This window comes from Rhyacophila brunnea, unplaced genomic scaffold (genome assembly GCF_057557595.1).
Source record: "Rhyacophila brunnea isolate RB1 unplaced genomic scaffold, BYU_Rbru_1.0 scaffold_13, whole genome shotgun sequence".
Classification (NCBI taxonomy): domain Eukaryota; kingdom Metazoa; phylum Arthropoda; class Insecta; order Trichoptera; family Rhyacophilidae; genus Rhyacophila; species Rhyacophila brunnea.
The window spans coordinates 32,283,013-32,305,838 of record NW_028232785.1 but is presented as its reverse complement, the minus strand read 5'-3'; the positions used below and the strand labels follow the sequence as shown (position 1 = coordinate 32,305,838).

At 34.3% G+C, this 22,826-nt stretch overlaps 2 protein-coding genes across 2 annotated transcripts; one reads left to right on the top strand and one right to left on the bottom strand.

The window, feature by feature from the left end:
- Positions 1 to 242: 242 nt before the first annotated feature.
- Positions 243 to 8,061, bottom strand: LOC147077303 (uncharacterized). The gene is made up of 5 exons (XM_085941046.1): positions 7,915 to 8,061; positions 7,386 to 7,517; positions 5,797 to 5,949; positions 3,976 to 4,639; positions 243 to 349 (listed from the first exon to the last, which is right to left on the bottom strand). The coding sequence occupies exons 1-5, from the start codon at positions 8,059 to 8,061 to the stop codon at positions 243 to 245; spliced, it is 1,203 nt and encodes a 400-aa protein (XP_085797172.1).
- A 505-nt stretch (positions 8,062 to 8,566) lies between these two features.
- On the top strand, positions 8,567 to 17,968 carry LOC147077302 (uncharacterized). Its single transcript, XM_085941484.1, has 4 exons — positions 8,567 to 8,781; positions 11,600 to 11,716; positions 14,005 to 14,157; positions 15,146 to 17,968. The coding sequence occupies exons 1-4, from the start codon at positions 8,575 to 8,577 to the stop codon at positions 16,526 to 16,528; spliced, it is 1,860 nt and encodes a 619-aa protein (XP_085797610.1). The 5' UTR covers positions 8,567 to 8,574; the 3' UTR covers positions 16,529 to 17,968.
- The last annotated feature ends 4,858 nt before the right edge of the window (positions 17,969 to 22,826 follow it).

Below are 22,826 nucleotides of genomic sequence, written 5' to 3'. Positions count from 1 at the left end.
CCTACACGACAGTTTACTTTGTTTGCTTCCTCAACTAAAGAACTAATATATTATATCCTTTGTCTTTTCGTATCACCAATGGACCAATAATTCGAAAATATGGAATGCCTCAAAGTTGTCATAGCATTTATGTGGCCACACTGCATATCTGACTTTTTTATTACTTTACAGTCCATTTGTTTCCCTCTCATAGATAGATAAGATTTACCATGCAGTTTATTTTTCTTTCTTCTATTTTGCTTCTATGAATTGGGATCAGAGCGACGATTGTTTTTAAATGGTCTCGGTGAATCAACATTTTCTTGATCATTATTCATTGACACAGCATTCTCAGAGACGCTTTGCAATTCTGTAAAGAAATATACCACAGTTCTGAGAAGTAGTCATCATCATCAGCCGGGGTCAATTCACTACTGGATGAAGGCCTATATAAAACAAATAAAAATCGTCGTTTTAGTCCATTCCGAGGTATTTATTTTTTCACTCCCAAGTCCAAATAACAGACGATGATCAGCAACCAGCATACCGAACGAATAAAAAGAATGCATCTTCTTCGCTCTGACGGGAGATGGAAATATCTATATGGGTTACAATGATGAACCTCATATTAATGTAGTTTCCTTGTGCGAACCGGTGCTACTTATTATGAATGGGATAGTGTGAATAAAAACGATTTAAACCAAATAAGTTTCCGATTTTCTTTATTTATACCTATATACAATATAATAAATATTGTCACTAAATACATTTTTTAACCAAGCTATCGTCATAATCAGCAGGTTCCTTCTACATTCAAACGGCGAAAAATCATTCTCATTCATTCAAAACAAAAACTTCCGTCGGTTGACATTTTATTTAGACAGAACCAAGTCCAATCTCTTTGTACATAACTATTATTGTGTACATTTTTTTTATTTAGTGACGTCACACGTATAACGATTCAATTAAGGAGGGGAGAGGAATTATCAGGGCTTCTATTATATACACAAGACTACTATCGGCTGCTAGCGGTAACTATCGAGGGTAGTTTTATTTATTTTTTGTATCGAAGTATTAGCACTTATTGTAACAATTACAAGAAGTTTGTAGTAATTGTTACAATACGTGCTATGTTTTAACAGTACCTCTCTGTGTTAAATTTTATAGCGGGATAGACAGTTTTGACTGTTTAGAAGGCTAACTTGTTGTAATTGTTACAATACGTGCTAATACGTCGATATAAAAATGAAAACTACCCTCGATAGCAATCTTATGTACAGAATAGATGTGCAAAGGCACCTAGCGCAAAAATACGAAGTTTTCACACATTTATATTTTTATAAAAATCGATGTTTTTAAAATTAATATAAAACAATATTAAAACCATGAATTAGTGAAAAATATATTTCTTTAATGTTTTCAGATAGGTAGGTACATATATATTATTAATTATTGTTGATATTGTGAATTATCAAAAAATGTATATCGCCTTAAACCCTGCGAAACCAAACCATAACCGAATATACTATGTCAAATAATACTCATCTATCTATAAAATATCTAAAATTATGCCATTTAATCGTACATAAAATAATAAATTTCGTAGATAGTATATTTTTTTATCGATTATAGTGTTGTTTGGGTAGGACATGAAAAAAAAAATTGACAAACAACCTGTGTGATATGTATTTATAATTCAACGAAAACAACTAAATATAATGAATAAGTGTGCACAATATTGTCGGATCGCCCAAACAAAGCTATAAACTAGCTAACAGTCCCACGATAGCCACGCAGCTTAAGCGTCGACTTGTAGCGTCGTGGGTCGAGTTCAAATCCTGGGTCTGGCATGTACACATATTGTTTATGAATTTGTGTAGGGTCAGAGTATGGATCATGCAAGTGGCTGACATCCGTTTCTCGTAAAAAAATCTGTTGGAGGCCCATGTGTTCCTATTAGGATCGGATATGGTTTAAAAAAAAAAATAACTAGCTTACGGTAGTGGACTTCGATATACTTCAATTTATGTCACTAATAATACCTAACGTCCACTTACACAAATCCAAAATACACCAAACAACAAACGATATTTCTTAGAGCGAGTGGGTTTGAAGTATTCAAAAACTGTATTTAGCACAGAAGCAATAATTATTATTGTATGGTTTAAAATAATATTACAATATACGGTTACATAATATTGCCACTGTTCTGGCAGAAGACACTAATTCGAAAAAATGACATATTGAGTTAGTTATACCAAAATGTTCCTTATTTCAAACTTTACCGTCCGGAAACCTTCTTAATAAAATATACAGTCTTTATTTTAAAGTCATCCTTTTTACGATTCCTTAATAAACTCACATGATAGACTATTTCAAATATTTTAATAACTTCAAAGTCGAATTACTCAAAACTAGCATTCTCCAGTTAGTGTGTTCTGCCAGAACAGAGACGATATTATGTCGCTATAGAATAGGCTACAAAAATATTAATTGTTTACGTTATCGATTGATGATAAAAATGACGTACGCAAGTTCGGTCCCTTCTCGACTGAACATTATTTCAAAGTCTTAACTACAGATACTTTATGCTAGCTAATAAGTGAACGGGTAGCTAACGCCTTTATTGGTATAATATATTATAATATTGAAATTATGTCCGAAAAATGCAGGATTTCTTAAAAATAAATAAGCCATGTCTTAAAATATCCTACCAGACGTTAGGCATGAGTAATTATATCACATTAAAATGGCTTGTATAAATACGCCAATTAGGGTGGCCCTAATGCAACAGATAAATTCCTACCCACCTGACAATTTGACCCTTGCCTGGCGCGACAAATAACGGTCAGCCATTCATCAACGTGCGCATAAAAATACTTATAACCTAAACCGTCATGTGCCACGCACCGGATGATCCAATCAACAATACTGGACGAAGCTGATAATACGACCAGGATTGACAACCATGGAGTAGCATAAAAGGTTAGTATCTGGCATCCTAGACATATCCTCTCCGCCCAACATCCGAAACATTTCTTCACAGTTTACAGTTCATTGAAAAGCACATTCAGTGTTATTTACAGACAATTTTCATGCGCGTATAAGAATTGATACCAAATGGTTTTTCACCGAAATGGTATTTCATGTAATTTCATCGTATTAAAATATAATATGCATGAGCAATTGCAATTATCATATTTAAATAGCTTTTCACTAGAATGAGTCCTTTTGTGCAATTTCATGCTAACAAATTTTATGCACAAGGAATTATAATTTAAGTAACTTTTCACCAGATTGAGTCTTTTTTCTGTATTTTCATGCTACTAGACGTTATGCATGAGTAATTACATTTATCACATTATGGCTTTTCACCAGTACGAGACATTTTGTGTCTTTTCATGTCACTAGACGTTGTGCATGACTAATTGGATTTATCACATTTGAATGGTTTTTCACCAGAATGAGTCATTTTGTGTGTTCTCATGTTATCTGATCGTCTGCATGAGTAAGTACATATATCACATTTCAATGGTTTTTCACCAGAATGAGTCATTTTGTGTGTTTTCATGTTACCGGACTGTCTGCATGAGTAATTGCATTTATCACAGTTAAATGGCTTTTCACCAGAATGAGTCATTTTGTGTGTATTCATGTTACCGGACTGTCTGCATGAGTAATCGCATTTATCACAGTTAAATGGCTTTTCGCCAGAATGAGTCATTTTATGTGTTTCCATGTCACCTGATTTACTGAATGAGTAATTGCATATATCACATTTAAATGGCTTGTCACCAGAATGATTCATTTTGTGTATTTTCATTTTACTTAATTGTTTGCATGAGAAGTCGCATTTATCACATTTAAATTGCATTCTACCAGAATGACTCATTTTGTGTCTTTTCATGTTATCTGATCGTTTGCATGAGTATTTGCACTTATCACATATAAATGGTTTTTCACCAGAATGAGTCATTCTGTGTGTTTTCATGTTACCGGACTGTCTGCACGAGTAATTGCATTTATCACAGTTAAATGGCTTTTCGCCAGAATGAGTCATTTTGTGTGTTTTCATGTCACCTGAATTTCTGTTTGAGTAACTGCATATATCACATTTAAATGGCTTTTCACCAGAATGAATCATTTTGTGTGTTTTCATATGACCAGATAGTTTGCATGAGTATTTGCACTTATCACATTTAAATGGCTTTTCATCAGAATAAGTCATTTTGAGTGATTTCACGACGTGACCAGGACGAAATTTTGAAAAATGACCATCGTCACATTTAACCAGCCTTCCAACGGAATCGGTCGTCTTTGCGATTATAATTTCGTGTATCGCTTTGTGAAGCAACATTTGGTCGAACGATGAAAAAAAATCAAAACAGATACTGCACACAAAATTTTGTTTATGAAACGATTTGTTTTCCAGTTGTATGACAGCCACTAATAATTGTGTGTTTACCATATTCGATTGAAAAATATCACGTTTACTATTGCGACAGGCGACATCTTTGTACCTTTCAATATATTCGCCGAGTTCTTTCTTCATATCTTCTTTCTCAATGTGAAGGACTTCGCTAGACGCGTGTGCTTCAGTCACGTCCCAGGACGATATGAGAATCGCAACATGGGCCGGTACAGTGCTTCTAGTGATAATCTAAAAAAACATTTAAAAGTATTATTAAATTATGAGATTTTTAAATAACAGTTCATTATAAGTAAGAGATCCAGTTAGAAATATTATACCTAGACACAGTGTTAGCGAATCTTTTTACGTAGGCACGTGTGCCATAATTTTCCAAATATATCATTTCGACTGTCTGACGTGCCGAGCAGTTTTTATACGGAATAAATTAAAAAGTAGTTTTTAAGAATTCTAATAAAAAAAAGTTTAAATGTTACAATGAGAAATTCTATCTTTCACCGTGTTTCTAGAAAAATGCATATCTTTTATTCTTTGAATATATTATTTTTCCTTGTTTTTCAAAAAGGTCGTAGGAGCATTTTAACCACGCTTCTTTTATAGATTTCCCATAACTGAACGGTTTTCCATTTTCACTGTCTGTCAGAATTACAACTACTAGCTCCACCAAGTTTTTGTTTCTTATTTAGTACAGGAATTTTTATGGTACCAATTAAATTGTTTGTAACTGTATTATTTAGCTTGGTTCTTTACACACAAAATGACACCAAATTTGATTAGATCAGATGAGGCATTCTATCGCTACAGTGGTCTCAAGAATTGTAAATCGATCAAAATCAGAAGTTCGCGAAGCGGCGTCCTCCGCCGCCTGATGAGGTTAGTACGACACGATTGTCTTTTATTTTCTTTCAGTAACCTATCAGTCCATTAAATCTGCTCTCAAAAATAAATACAAAACAGCAAAGGTCGAGTGGTTCTACACTTTTATCAGCCAAGATATTAGGTTTTTACCCTTTTCTGAAAAAAAGTGTTTTGTGACATTTGCTGTTTTTAGGCGAAGGTCTTCGATTGCTTTAGTTTATTTTGAAAAATGGAACTGCCAAATATTGACCATCTCCAAGGTCGTGCGATTTGTTATATCTGAATTATTTCCTGTAAAACTTCGTGGAGTCACTGGTTTATACTGATAAACCTAATGGAAGCCAATATTGTTGATGATATACGACCACCAGTACTCGAATAAGTGACATCCAAATTGGGTGACCAGAAATATCTTCGTTGAGAAAAACTGCGGTGACCATATAAATTTTAAGGCCATGTAGATATCGATCTTTCGAATATAAAAATATGTTTAATAGTTGTGTTATTAGTGAATCTGTAAATGAACGTACCTGGTCCATTGGGCTGTATTGTCGATCGGATGAGCCGGGTTGAGAATTCTCATTATTGATTTGGCGAATTGCATCGTCAACAAATTCTTGTTTGATGATGACACCCTCATTATCATTCTCCGTCTTTATATTGATCAGGCTGTCTTCACACTCCTGAAAATAACAACATGATTAATAATATTATGTAACAGTATCACCATTATGATCAGCCAGAGTCAATCCATTCCAGGATAAGACCTGCCACAGCTGCATCCTCGGCTTTCAGTGGCCACCAATGTACGACTGCATTTGGTAAGTGTATGTATACTCACCGAAAGACATTCCAGCTAACTGCAGCACATTGCGTACTTTATACTGCATTTTTGTAAACATATAGCACATTGAGATCTATAGGGTTGTAACTGCAAATCACATGATCTTAAGTAATTGACACAGTTGGCAAACAGCTGAAATGGAGATGGGCGGGGCATATTGCTCGCCGAAAGGACGGCCGCTGGACAAATGCTGTCATCCAGTGGTACCCAAACGGCACAGGTCACCCTTAAAGCCGCTGGATTGACGAACTGGTAAAGTTCGGCGAAAATACGTGGCAGCGAATGACACAGGACCGAGAGAGTTGGAGGAAGGATGGCGAGGGTTTCATCCAGCAGTGGATAATGATGATTATCAAATGTATCAGTGGGTGATCAATCCATTCTCAAGATTCGACGGTGGACACCTGACATTAACAGATAAGGACATTTGAAAGGATCTAAATAACGATCCTAAGCACAAAGCCTCATTTTCTAAGCTCGAGTTGTCAGCATTTTGGATATCGTTTTGGCGTCAATATCCTCAATTGGATACAGCAGCAATTAAATCTCTATTGCCGTTTGGATCGTAGTGTCTTTACGAATTTGGTTTTCCAGCACTCGTGGAAATGAAATCGTAAAACGAGAGCAGTTACAAATGGTAGATGTGGAGCTACGTGTTTGTTTATCTAATTTAGAGCCGCATTTTACAGAATTCTTTCTAAAAATCAATTGCATCCTTCTCACTAATAAAATTATACCACCTGTGTACATATTTGTTCATAAAATAATAATAAAAAAAATGGATCTACCCACACTATGATTTCCTTTATTTATATTAATAAGGAACATTTCCTCTTTAACGCATTTTGTGTGCCGCTGAACAAATCCCATTCACCAGTATACCGTGGAGTAAAAACGTTTGGCAAACACTGCTGTACATACTCACAGCACCGGGATTTATTATGCAACAAATGTATTCGACCCACTTAATTAGACAGATTAATGAATGTCAATAATAAAATACCAATATACTAATAAAAATAACAGGCAGTCTTTTTCACAAATCTAGTATCCTAAAACAAGGCTCCGATGGAGTGTACAAACCAAACAATTGATCGTTACGTTAAATTTATATAAAACATATTCTTACATAATACAATTTGTATACAATGATATAATAATAACGGAGACTAATATAAATGAGCGCATTAATCGCATACAAGCATGATGTGAGTTACACAATATTTACATATTTAAAATATTATTGAAATATTGTATAGATAGGTAAGTAGGTACCTGATTTATTGGCTCGCATTTTGAATATGAGCAACTAGGTTGCGGATCACTGTCTTTGGTAAATTCTTCTTTGAAATCAATTTGGAGAGAATCAATCTCAGTTTTAATACCAGCACAGCTGGTTACAGGGCTCTGAAAAACAAGACAGAAGATATTTTATAATACGTGTTTACACCTATATATTATTATTAAGCGTTGTGCGCAAACACACGAACGTTTCTGTATGTGACCTATTATCACGGTTCGATACTGTCTTCTAATATTAATAAACGTTCTATAGTAAAGTTGTCTTCAGATTAATGAAAGTAGTAAACCAGCAGCCACAGAGACGCAGAACCTATAGGTAGGTAGGTATCTAGTCAAATGATCCTTGTGAAGTGTCAATATTACGATGTATAATTTATTACGTCATGTTTCAGTTAGTAAAGTCCAATGTATCACGCATTTGTTTCATTTGCATCAGTAAGAAACCACTTCAACGTAGAATAAACACAATCTTACAATGATTAATAAGTTTGGAAAACCTAACCTCAATAGTGCTGTTGGCATCATAAGCATTCTCTTGCTTTACACAAATCTTTATAAGCGGATTGTTTGGATGGATTATTGGCACATCAAACCATTGCTGGACTTCTGTGTCAGATTCAAAACCATCTAGTTCACGTTTTACATCCATTTTAAGAAGTTTAATTGACGCAAAATATCACAATTATAGGTAGGGAAGAAGAATGACAAACGTGTCAATAGACAATTGACTAAGGGGGGATCCAGTGATGTTTTCATCCGCGTGACCATAGACATTATAAGTAAAATAATTATCGAAGGCGTAGAAAGTAGGTAAACCGGAAACCGTTTAAGATTTGCGTTTGGTTCACTGTTCCAGCGAAAATCAAACCATTCTCTGACCGTCAGAAATTCATGAAACTTCAGACCAGTTCTGAACCGAAGTCAGCTGTTCAGTGAATCGTTTAGCTGCCGAAACCCCACTCATTGGATGGAAGCTTTCGCCTAAATAGGCACATAGATTGTTTACCAACATACCTATATTGCTCTCAATGAGTTGTTATGTTAATCTATCACACATATTATTATAACTAAATTTTATTTCGTCGCCTTTTAGTACAACCTTCTCTCTTATGGCAACACTGACACTATTCGTAACGTTTGCGTGAGCTGTCAGCTGTCACTGATGCCAATTATTGTTCATTCAATTTACGTAACATTTTTAAACATGGAAATTAAAAGTGAACCAGAAGACTTTGACACCGATCCCGGAACGTCGTTCAGTTCTATCTATATACCGATAAAACGCTCGCACAGCCCGGAAGGACAAACGTCGCAATCATATTTTATTCAACAATTCCGTATCGAGCATTCGTACGCCGCCATTTTGGAGGTAATATAATATGTTTATGTTTAATATTAAGTACCTTTATTATCTAATTATTGTACAGTGCTTGACGCATACCAATGAAGGCGCGGAACCATTTGTTTGAAACACAACGCGTACAATCATTCGGTCATATTATCATATTAAATGAAGTGTGGACAAGTAGTAACCATCCTGTAGTAATTTGCTTGTTTTAACACCACATGCCACGCGTTGTTTCTTCTTAAAAAAAACATTAACCATGTACACAGCTTGTCTGTCAGTGTATTTGAATAATATGTTGTCGGTTCGCAGTAAAATACATTATATGTTTATATATCTACCAAGATTGGCGTTTTGGTAATTACAATTTTCCGTACAAGACGGTTATGGGGAAGGCAGGCGGGAACCGCGCTAATTGTCATAGCCGATATCGGCATACCTAATTTTTGAATTCAAGAATTATAACCTTACCTAATTTAACCTGACCTAAACTAACTCAACCTAACAAATAATCCAGTATATCGGCTATTTTCAAAATGTGTTTGCCGCTGGCTTCCCCATAACAACTTGTATCCAGTACTTTACCATACTTTTGAGTACAGAACAGAGTAATAAAATATAGACTTCCGTTATGGTATAATACCCCAATACACTACCTTTTGATGCAGGATTTTTTTCTTTTTGTTTCTCTAACGCCCGATAACCGTAGCAAAACTCCTTAACTCCGGTTTAAGGAATTTACCTACTTGTTAGATTATGTAAATATATTTTTAACCTTACTGGGATCGAATCTGGAGCTCCGGGATGGAAGGCGAGCGCCTTACGCACTGCACCACGAGAGTCTCCTACAAAAATGAGCCTAACATTATAGACGTGCAATAGTGTGTGTTGCAACCTTACAATACACCAATATTGAATGAGCGCCAGTGCCTAAGCCGAAAGCAGTTGTCAGAACGAAATATAACTGTATTCTTGACATGTGTTTATTTTATTCCATAGTCTTCCACACCTTAGATCGGTTGTCTATTACTCTACACCCGTTAGGTATTTCAGTCCCCATTAATTCTGTGTTCCCTGGTGTAGGGCACCCGGTTTCCTTCTGGTATAGGGCCACATATCCTACTCAGCACCTTTTTTCGAAGACATTCGATGCAACGGCCTTGGTGACGTCAACGTTTACACGTGGGTCTATAATATGTGTAGAGAAGAATAATTTTTGTACGACAGGTGTGGATTGTTTCAATTCAGAACATACGCCAAATTTGTATTATGTGGTATCGTCGTTTGCAGGTGTGGACATTCAATTAGTATCCTTATACCTATACACTGTGACGTATAGCTTCATATGTAATTGTATAGGTCAGTTGTTTGTATGCAGATATAATATATTTACGGTGCCGTCCCGTGGGGTTTGGAAGGATACGCATTGTATAGATGCGGCATATTTTAAAAGGCGGCGAATGAAGGATCCAATGAAAATATCAGATATATCCATAAAGTAAACGCTGTTGTCGCTTTATTAGAAATTTTGAAGTTATAATAGTTTTGAAAAATCCCATCGGGCCGTCCGAGCTGGTCGCCACAAAGGCCAAGTATTTATATTTCTTTAGAAAAATTGTGACGTCTTATTGCGGACGTGTAGTTCTCTTCACATATTTTAGTTTGTCTGTATTGATTTAGCTTTGTTTTACATGTTATACCTATGTGAATTAATTTCGTCGAAATTGCAGCTTTTTGGGCAAACCTTGCATGAAAAAAGGTGCTCCATGCTTTGTATTTCACCGCACTCACAGGTTAGGTTAGGCTAGGAACCCCCACTTCACCATGTTGTCTCGAGTGCGCCATACCACGATTGTCAGTCTGTTTAGGGCGTTCCATGTACGATACCCGAGACTGGCTCCGGGTGGGAGATGCTCTGTTGGCTTTACCCAATCTTCGAGACTCTCAGAGGCCAGGTTCGCCTCCCATGCGGATAGTATATCTTATTCGGGTGGGACGGTCAGAGGTATGGTTGTTGCCATAAAGTTTCTTCTGTATTTGAGGCTTGTGCGCAGACTTGTGCCATACCGGACAGGCGTACTCGGCCACCGAGTTGCATAGTGCAAGGGCTGTGACCCTGAGTGTATGTGGTTGAGCTCTCCACGTATTGCCACTTAGTTTTCTCAGGATGTTCCTTGCCTCTGTCTACTTTTTGGTATTAATGCAATTTGCTTATAGGACAGCGTCCAGTCTAAGGTGATTACTAGGTATTTTGGACGGTTTGTGGGTTCATTAGTGTGTCATTTGTCATATCGCCTCTTCTCATCATCTCACTCCTATTCTGTTAAAGAACTATATAATTCTGCCAATCTCTTTCGTCCTACTCACTTCCAGGGCACTTGCATTCTCAAAGATATCCGCAATGTACTCTGTATTGTTTATATTTTGAGCATTGTACTTCTAATGTACAAAACATCACATTCATTGCAGAGGTGCGGATTTCTTCTTCCCATGAGGAAATCAAATCGTTTATGTGTCCTGTTCTTAGCCTCAGTATCAGCTTAAACTCATTTCTCTTCAAAGGAAACTCTACAAACCAGGACAACAAACGTGGGGATAGTAGAATCGACTTACTCCGTTTCCCATTTTGTAAGGATGTCCTGTGGTCAAAATCTGTCCATTGACAATTTCAAACTAAAAGTTAAAAGTCGCCGCATTCTAAGTCTGCTTTTAGGTGACATTGTATTTATATTGGTCTGGAATAGGCTTAATGATTCAATGTTATACAACGATATCTCGTCAAACACATTATTTATTTTATAAATATATTAATGACAGTGCATACTTACTATTTTGTTTATAGGTTGACATCAAACCTGATGTGGAAATAATATGTGAAGTTGATCCTCTTCTCAAAGAGACTGACAATGAAAGCAGCCATACGTTCGTCGAATCTAGGGAACGCCCAAATCCGTCTTTGGTGAGTATTATTTTTTCAGATCTAGGTTCGTGCCTAATAAGTTCATATGGGCCTCATCAGAGTAGAGGTTTGTATTAACATATTTTTGTTTTTACGAAAAATGGATGTCAGCCCTTTGTTCAACCTGTTAGGTCAATATATTCTCATACACAAATTGAAAAACAATATGTATACTTGCCAGACCTAGGACTCAAACCTGGGACCCACGACGGTGTAGGCCGACGCTTAAGCCGCGTGGCCATCTTGATACAATTGTTCGATTACTAGACACGCGTACACCGCCTCGTATTGTTGCGAATTATTGACGCATAATATACTTATAAGTGGAAGATATACAGAAATAGTTTGAAAATATATCTGGCAAGTCACTATAAATTATGGAAAGGTGATTATATACGTAACTGTGTATCAGCTTTTTTTTGATCCAACGAATAATTCACAAGATTTATGAATGTTTGAACATACATAATTTGAAAACACTTCTGGGAAATATATATAACCAATAGAAAAAAATCTTTTTTGACACCCACTAAGCATCGACCCTGCATCTTGGAATTTGCGCCGACGCTCATTGAACACAGTGGTATAGGCATCTTATCTAATTGCGACGACGAACTCTGAACTCACAATTTTTACAATATTCTCTGAAGCGCTTTCTAAATTGAGTTATTATCGGCAGTTAGATTTTGTATTTTAAATCAAAATAAGTATTAATTACATTAATTACAAACTGACGTCACGGATCACTTGAAGATGTTGTAACTTACTTGAAATTGCTAATAATTTAATTTACTATTTTTGCCAATCTGCGCAGATCCATTTGGCACCGTGTGTTTTGTGAATAACGATGACGTATTCGACACGTTGCAGATGGACGGGTTTTTACGTGAGAGCCTGCTTAACGCGGCTAACACTATGCTTTGCACTTCTTATTGGTCGTACACTCATGGCTGAGGATCGACATTTTTGTGTTTATAGATTTTTTCAGTTTTGGAAAGCGCTTATGAGCAGGTATTTAAAAGACCAATAGTTAAAATTTCTCGTAATTAAGCATGGCAGTCGTAGGATAGTGGTAATGCACAGTGCGCGATACCCAAGATACGCAGTTTTGATTCTTACTTTTTTCGAAAAATAATTTCTCTATTGGCAATATTTTCTCATGAGTGTTTATAAATTATGTATGTTTAACATGGTATGATAAATACTTATCGCACCCTGAGATCTATAGGGTCGCAACTGCAAAATTATCCAAAAATGTACACATAATTTATTTTTTCACACGAAAAAAAACGCAGTCGATTAGATTCGTAATACCGATTGTTCAGTTATCAGCCGAACGCGCTGCCTTTACGCCACAGTATGATACTGCAATCGTGACGATTATACACTATAATATTATAGGTAAGAATTGTTCCGTTGCCTAGGCAGCGAATTTATTATTGTCAGCAATTTGCAATTCCTTACCTAAACAAACAATTAAACGTCAGAGTGACAGTTGGTACTTTAAAAATTAAAAAAAAACGATAAATAATTATATAATTTATAGAAATAAACCAACGGCGCTTCAATAGGCGGCCCGATTTCTTACGTGTGTAATTTAACAAGATGATTAAGAGCTAGTCGAAGAATCTAGGTTATCGCAAGTTTTGTTCTTGTTTTGTTACGCAAAAGAAGTATAACTTCTAACGTGAATACATAAGTACACACACCGATTATTTTTATTAGTCCGACATTGAAATATATGATATTTCAAATCGGAGTTATTATGAAAGTTATTTTTATTGTCCTCTTTTATTTCTATATGTTCTATATTATTTTTATTAGTTTTTTTATTTCTTCAATAAAAGAATTTTTATATTAAAACTATGAAGCCGCATTTGCAAGTATGTTCGTCAATTCTAAAACTATATGGCCGCAACTGCTAAAATCCACAATATAATTTTTAAAATATATTAATATATTTAAGAACTACAGGGTAAAGTAACAAAAGAATTCAAACATGGTACAATTTTCTGCAGTCTACTGCAATTAATTAAATTGTAGTTAATTATTTAACATTCAAACTCAAATTACTCACGATCATGTTATTTGCAGTTACGACCCTATAGATCTCAATGTGCTATATGTTTACAAAAAGTACGAAGTTTACGAATGTCTTTCGGTGAGTATACACACACTTGCCAAATGCAGTCGTACATTGGTGGCAGGTCTTATCCAGAAATGGATTGACTCTGGCTGATCATAATGGCGATACTGTTACATAATATTAATCATGTTGTTATTTTCAGGAGTGTGGAGACAGCTTGATCAATATAAGGTCGGAGAATGATAATGAGGTGTTCATCATCAAACAAGAATTTGTTGACGAAACAATTCGCCAAATCAATAATGAGAATCCTCAACCCGGCTCCTTGGATCGACAATACAGCCCAGTAGACCAGGTACGTTCATTTACAGGTTCACTAATAACACAACTTTTAAACATTTTTTTTTATATTCGAATAATCGATATCTACATGGCATTAAAATTAATATGGTCACCAGAATTATTCTCAAGGAAAAAAATTCTGGTCACCCAATTTGGATGTCATTTATTCGAGAACTGCTGGGTGTATATCGCGAACAATAATGGTTTCCATTGGGTTTATCAGCATAAACCAGTTACTCCACGAAGTATTACAGGAATTAATCCAGATATATCAAATTGCACGATCTTGGAGGAGGTCCATTTTTTGAAATCAACTAAAGCAATCGTTTATAATCGGTTCACGAAAGAAAATAAGTGACAATCGTGTCGTACTCACCTCATCAGGCGGCGGAGGACGCCGCTGCGCGAACTTCTGATTTTGATCGATTTACAATGCTTGAGACCACTGTAGCGAGAGAATGCCTCATCTGAGTACTACAGTAACAAACCATTTAATTGGCACCAACAAAAATGCCTGTGTACGAAATAAAAAACAAAAACTTGGTGGAGCTAGTAGTAGTAATTCTGACTGACACTGGAAATAAAAAACCGTTAAGTTATGGGGAATATATAAAACAAGCGTGGTTAAATTGCTCCTACGACCTTTTTGAAAAAATTTAAAACAAGCAAAAATTATATATTCAAAGAATAAAATATATGCATCCGTCTAGAAACACGATGAAAGATAGAATCTCAAGAATTATTGCAAAAATTAAATCGTTTTTATTAAAATTCGTAAAAACTACTTTTTCATTTTTTCATTCACAATAAAAAAACTGCTCGGCACGTCAGACAGTCGAAAGATTATATATAGAAAATTTTGGCACGGGTGCCACTGTAAAAAGGTTTGCTAACACCGTGTCTAGGTATAATATTTATACCTAGATCTTTTACTTATAATTAACTGTTATTTAAAAATCTTATAATTTAAATTTATTAATACTTTTAAATGTCTTTTTTAGATTATCGCTAGAAGCACTGAACCGGCCAATGTTGCGAGTTTCATATCGTCCAGGGACGTGACTGAAGAACGAGCGTCTAGTGAAGACCTACACATTGAGGAACAAAACATTAAGAAAGAACTAGGGGAATATATTGAAAGGTACAAAGATGTCGCCTGTCGCAATACTAAACGTGATATTTGTCAATCGAATATGTTAACCACAGAATTATTAGTGGCTATTATACAACTGAAAAAAAAATCATTTCATAAAGAAAATTTTGTGTGCAGTATCTGTTTTGATTTTTTTTCATCGTTCGACCTAATGTTGCTTCACAAAGCGATACATAAAACCACAATTGCAAAAACGACCGATTCCGTTGCAAATCTGGTTATATGTGACGATGGTCATTTTTCAAGATTTCGTTCTGGTCACGTGAAATCACTCAAAATGACTTATTCTGATGATAAGCCATTTAAATGTGATAAGTGCAAATACTCATGCAAACAATCTGGTCATATGAAAACACACAAAATGACTCATTCTGTTGAAAAGTCATTTAACTGTGATAAATGCAATTACTCATGCATACAGTCTGGTCGCATGAAAATACATAAAATGACTCATTCTGGTGAAAAGCCATTTAAATGTGATAAATGCAATCACTCGTGCACAACGTCTGGTGGAATGAAAACTCATAAAATGACTCATTCTTTTGACAAGCCATTTAAATGTGATAAGTGCAAATATTCATGCAAACGATCAGATGTCATGTTAACACACAAAATGACTAATTGTGGTGAAAAACCATTTAAATGTGATAAGTGCAAATACTCATGCAGACAATCAAATCACATGTTAACACACAAAATGACTAATTGTGGTGAAAAACCATTTAAATGTGATATATGCAATTACTCATGCAGATATTTAGGTAACATGAATAGACACAAAATGTCTCATTCCTGTGAAAAGCCATTTAAATGTGACATATGCAATTACTCATGCAGATATTCAGGTAACATGAAAACACACAAAATAACTCATTCTGGTGAAAAGCCATTTAAATGTGATAAATGCAATTACTCATGCACACATTCAGGTAACATGAAAACACACAAAATGACTCATTCTGGTGAAAAGCCTTTTATATGTGACACATGCAATTATTCATTCACACGATCAGATGTCATGAAAAGACACAAAATGACTCATTCTGGTGAAAAGCCATTTAAATGTGATAAATGCAAATATTCATGCACGACGTCTGGTAGCTTGACAATACACAAAATGACTCATTCTGGCGAAAAACCATTTAACTGTGATAAATGCAATTACTCATGCAGACAGTCGTTTACCATGAAAAGACACAAAATGACTCATTCACGACGTCTGATAACATGAAAAGACACAAAATGACTCATTCTGGTGAAAATCATTTAAATGTGATAAGTGCGAATACTCATGCAGCCAATCAAGTGACATAAAAAGACACAAAATGAGTCATTCTGGTGAAAAAACATGTAAATGTGACACATGAATTTACTGATGCACGACGTCTAGTCACATGACAAGACAAAAAATTACTCATCCTGTTGGGAAGTTATTATGTGTTAAATGTTACTTTATTTTTAATATTATTATATTATATTTATTATTATTATATTATAATTACTCTTGCATAAAATCTAGTACCATGAAATTGCATAAAAAGACTCATTCTGGTGAAAAACTTTTGAACTGCATTGTATTGTTTAATTTAATAAAACGCATTTTTTTTGTTGTACTTATTCCACATTTAAGCAATAAATTAGGTCCGGTTTCGTCTGACTCAGAGGGATGCGTTTTAATAAATTAAACAACAATGAAATGTGATTAAGAAAAATTACTTATACATACATTCAGGTACCATGAAAAAACACAAAAACACGCAGTCTGGTGAAAAGCTTTTTAAACGTGATTTATGTAATAATTACTCGTGCATAAAATCTGGTAGCATAAAATTGCACAAAATGACTCATTCTAGTTTAAAGCCATTTACATATGATAATTGCAATTTCTCATGCATATATTTTATAGATAGATGAGTATTTTTTGACAAAGTATATTCTGTTATGGTTTGGTTTCGCAGGGTTTAAGGCGATTTACATATTTTTGATAATTCACAATTTTAACTAAATTAATAAATATGTTAGTACCTACCTATCTGAAAACATTAAAGTCAAAGATAAACTTTCAATTAAAAAAAAATGTTATAACATGTGAAATTGTCAAAGGACCCCATCTTATTATTACTTAGGGACATATAGTTTAATGTCATATTATTAAGGTATTAGTTTATTAAGTTTTCTATGATGTGCTTAAGAGATTTTTACTTATTCTTTGTTTTAATATTTTTTATAATCATTTTAAAAAACATAGATTTTTATAAAAATATAAATGTGTGCAAGCTTCGTACTTTTGCGCTAGGTGCCTCTGCACATCTATTCTTGTCACAATATTGCTATCGAGGGTAGTTTTTCCTTTTTATATCGAAGTATTAGCACGTATTGTAACAATTACAACCAACTTCTTGTTATTGTTACAAGAACTGCTAATATTTCGACACAAAAAAATGAAAACGCCCCTCGATAGTTGCCGATAGCGGCCAGTAATAGTCTTGTGTATAGAATAGATGCTCTGGTAGATAAACACATCTACTTCATTGAATCGAAATACGTGTGACGTCACTAAATACAAAAAAAAATGTTCAACTGTCATCGTATTTTCGTTTATGCCTGTAAATAATTATAGGTGTTCTTAAATGTTCTATGCAAGCTCCTCTTAATTATTAAGAGTTTGGTTTGTTATGGTAATAATAGTTATGTCCGAAGAGATTGGAATTGGTTAGGTACCTATGTCTAAATAAAATGTCCTTTCCCATTCATAATAAAAACACTTTCCCATTCATAATAAGTAGCACCTGTTCGCACAAGGAAACTATTTATTATTGTAACCCATAATATTATAGTTATTGCCATCTCCCGTCAGTGCGAAGAATATGCATTCTCTTTCTTCGCTCGGTATGCTTGTTGCTGGTCATCTTCTGTTATTTGGGACTTGGGAGAGATCAAATAAACACAACGGAGATTTTTATTTGACATATACCTAGTTTACTATTTATTACATTTTCATAAATTTTTCGGAATGCGAAATGCATATGTTTACAATAGCAATCTCTGGTGGAAGCCTATTAGATATTTTTCGCTTACGATCTTGCCATCAGCGAGAAGCGCTTTTTGATATCGCTATCAGCGAGACGCGGTGTGACAGGTGTGACATTATGACGTCATCTTTCAAATAAGAAAAATCGGAAACGCTCCTTTTTAATAAAGTATCGACGTAAAGAATAGACCTTTCCAACAGGTCTATTCTTAACGGTCATCACTTTAGTACGTTTCCATTATTTCCATTGTCCAAATTAATACGAAAGGCATTCCATACATTAAACAGTTATCGGCGGCTTTCTCCAATTCGTAATACAGCGAAAATTTAGGTTGGTAGACATGTCGGTCAAATTTGGATCGTGCTTCCTGTGAAGAGCGATCCTAAGCTGATGAAGCCGAATCAGCGCCGTCTACTCGGTATCCGGCAATGAGTCAAAACAGATGTTTTACACGTCTTGAGTGAAGTATTTTTATTGTTTATAATTACTAATGACCTATTAAGTTTTGACGATTTATTATTGATGATAATAGAGGGGGTTTTTTACAAACACCAACTAGTCATAATTTTTTTGTAATATTTTTTTATTGTGACCCATGACTTGATAGGTAGGTAATGGAAATGTTACCTACTTTATTGTATTGATTTTTTATATAAGTAAGAGTTAAAAGACGTACTCATTGTAAGTGTTTATTTGCCTTTTGGTGAGTGAACACAGTACCTTGAAGATGCCGAAAGGCGAAACCCGGGTCGCAAATAATACCGTCGTAACATACCTCTTGAGACCCGAGGGAGAACCAGCCATTGAAAAAAATATTTCTTTGATTTTATTGAATTAATTCAGAAGAAGGAAGAAGAGAGTCTATGACAAAAAAAAAATTTTTTTTTTTATTTTATAACAAGTAAAATGAGGCGCCGAGTGCCAAAGGAGCTCAAGCGCCAACTTTACGATTTTTGACATTTGAATGTAGGATATTTCTATAAATCGATATGTCTCATGCCACAAAGTCTTATCGCTCAAATAATTATAGATATTTTACAATAGACATTTATTTTCTGTGGCATAATTGTTTTGGTAGTTATGTCGGCACGCCACAGAAGCTTATCCGCCATTATACTATGGAGAGCGCGAGACCAAAACAGCTGTCAGATTTGTCGTATTGAATATACGTTATCAACAGTGAAAAAAACTAAAAATGAGCTCAAGAAGGATTAGAAAAATAGTTTCGATGTGTGTTAAACCTGTAAACGAGGAAAATCGCGGTAAGTTTAACATGTTCTATCCGTTTTTCTCTCACATAGGTACGCAGCTGTTTAAAATATTTTAGATTACTTTTGAAATATGGTTATTAACATCATTTTAGTAATTATGTCCACTAACACATGAAGTGTGGAAAGGAAAATAATTCTTATTTCTAATTTCATCTTGTTTTATATCCAATTACGATTGATATACACTAAAAAAAGTATTTAAAAAATCACCTGAATCCTTGAGAAAAAATGATGGTGTTAAATTTGAATAATGATTTTGTTATTTTGGCCAGTTTGGAGTAACGATTTTATTTAGTATTATTAATAATATTGGGTATATAGATAGTTATTACAAAAAAAAAACAATCCAAAGGCTTTGAAATCATTGCTGTAATGGCAAAAACGTATTTAATATTATATGGCAAATTTTGTGCCAAACAAACTCATGTAACAATCATAACAAATTTGACCATTTTTTCAGTGTTTATTTGGCATAATAAAATTTGTTTATATCAAAATGTTTTTTTATTGCTTACCAAACCCTTACTTTAAAACATTTTTTTTAAATTAATGCCATTACTTGAGTTTGAAAATGTTAATGCCACAGAAGCTTATGCAACAAATAAAAGTATCAAGTGCCACCTTTTTTCATTTTTCTATATGCCAAAGAGGCTCAAACACCATTTTTTTTTGGAATCCAATAGATATTTTTCATTAAATATTATTGCAAATAATACTTTGATTTTTTTAAATTTGCTTTGCTTAGAAAATAATTGTCCATTTCAACATTCAAGTTTAAAATTAAAAAAATAAATTCACTGAAAACTTGACGGCCATTTTGTAGCACTTTTGTTAAATGGTGCTTGAGCTCCTTTGGCGCTCGGCGCCTCAAATAGGTATTCTATATGCACATTATGTGGATATCAAGTCTGAGTTCTAGGATCATAAGGGCGAAACTACAAAAATGGCTGTTTTGAGTTAAATATTGCATTGTCTTGCTAGAACGCAGTTCTATCATATGTACAAAGATGAAACTCGTACGTGTAGCGGTTTGCCAGATATTACTTGGCGTATGTACAAATCCACGTGGAATTTTAATGTCATATGGGTGAATGTCCTCTTACACCTGTGTGACTCTGACATTAATGCCGATTAATCAAGGACACTTCGACGTAAGTGGCGTTTCGCCTTTATGTCACTGACATAAAGTTTAGTTTATGGAAGTTTCGTAATTTTTAGTTTGGCGTAAGTTGTCAATTTGACTTAAGTAAACACTTGTTATCGGTTCATACTTGCATATCAACAATGTTTTGAAGAAGTAATGATTGTGGATATCTTTAAACAGAACCAACGTACAAGCATGCGAAGAGTAATATATATTTAAGTTATGTTATTTCGACTCCTAACCGGTCAAATTGTTTTTAAATGTAATCTGATTAAATATTTATATACACACAGCATCATTATAAATCATGTTTTTGCAGATCGAAATACAGAATTGGAAGACGAAGAACTGAATGTTTTGAACTCAAATCATGTACCAGATAATACACCGACTAATGATTATAATTTCAAGGAGAATAACTCTGATAAACAGTTAACCTTGATGAAATATTATAATGAATTGTTCATTTGTTCAAATATGGCTTTATCCACTAGCTGAGTGTATTAAAAATACCTTTTTTTTTCTCAGACATGCATATTATCATCTTAGGAGTTACTTCATGGTTGCAGAGCTCAAGATAATATTTTCGAGAGTTTCTCCCTGATACGTCGTTACCAGGATGGCCAGCAAAATTACTAATGGAAAATAATGCAGAATATTCACTCATCATAAAAGACAGAATTGAGCTCTATTATGTATTATGTAATTAATATTTTATATTTTTTTTAGAAAACCGGATTCAAAATATCTGTCTTTTGTATTAAAAATACTATTTCTTTTCTTAGACATGCACATCATCCCAGAATTTACTTCGTGGTTGAATAGTGAAACAGGATTTTTTGAAGAGATTGTATTTGAGCCATTACCAGGACATTCGGAACAATTATTATTGTCAGTAGAAAATATATTAGAACCTACGCATGAACCACCATTATATGCTGAATTTAACCATGGTATATACTTCATAATATTATATTATGAAAACAGATAAAAGTGAGTTAATTCATCGATTTCCTGTAGAACAAACTCATTTACAGCATCTCAGGAATTACTACGTCTTTGAATAGCTCAACCAGTTTTTTGAAAAATTTAATGGATGCCCAGAAGAAATTACAATAAGAAATAATTTCGATGATGTCCGATAATGTTCAATTCAGAAATAAGATTGTGTTTTTGATGAGTTAAATAATAAACGAACATATTGTATTGCTAAGCCCTACGAATGGAAAAATAAGCATATAACTAATAGACAAAACGGAACGTTATATATTTCAGTTACAGGTAAGCAAATTGAAGGAAGTTATTTAAAGCCCAAAGACTGTTCTAAATGTCCCAGAAAGTGCAATGAGAATTTTACCGAAACAGTACGGCAGACAATGTTGAATTCATATTGGTCTTTAGGCGATATTGAAAAACAAAGACTGGATGGTGCCACAAGATGTTCATTATAAAACATAGTCGTTCCCAAAAATTCCGATAGTTAATCAAATGTTCTTTGAATCCAGGCACTCGCAAATGAAATGAGATTCCGTTCATGCGAGAATCGAAAACTAAAGCATTTGGATATAAATACCATCCATCCGCATGGTACTCTGCTGTTCAGATGGCACACAAAAAAATACAATGTAACTGAGATGGATCAACAAGATTTTCTTGATTTTTCTGAATTACAAAATGACAAAAATGCATATAAGAAATATAGAATAAAATAAAAATAAAAAAGAATAAAAATAAAAATAAGAAGATTGATGCGGATGGAGAAAGTGTTATACGATTCATACGGATTGAGAAAATATGATTGTGACGAGCCATTCAAAATGCTCCAAGTCATACGAAGAGAAACCAGAATAATTAACCATTCATCTTTTCGACTCCAGCCTAAATATAACGCAGCACTTTCCCTCACTGCGAAAAAGATATCAATGGGCATTATTCAGGAACAATATCATTATTTTTACAATTCTTTAAAGTTGTCAAATGTTTACAATAATTAGGAAAACATGGATGAAAAAGATGCATAACAAAATTATGTATATAGTTAGATTTAGGAATAGAATTTGATGAAAGATATTTCGCCTATAT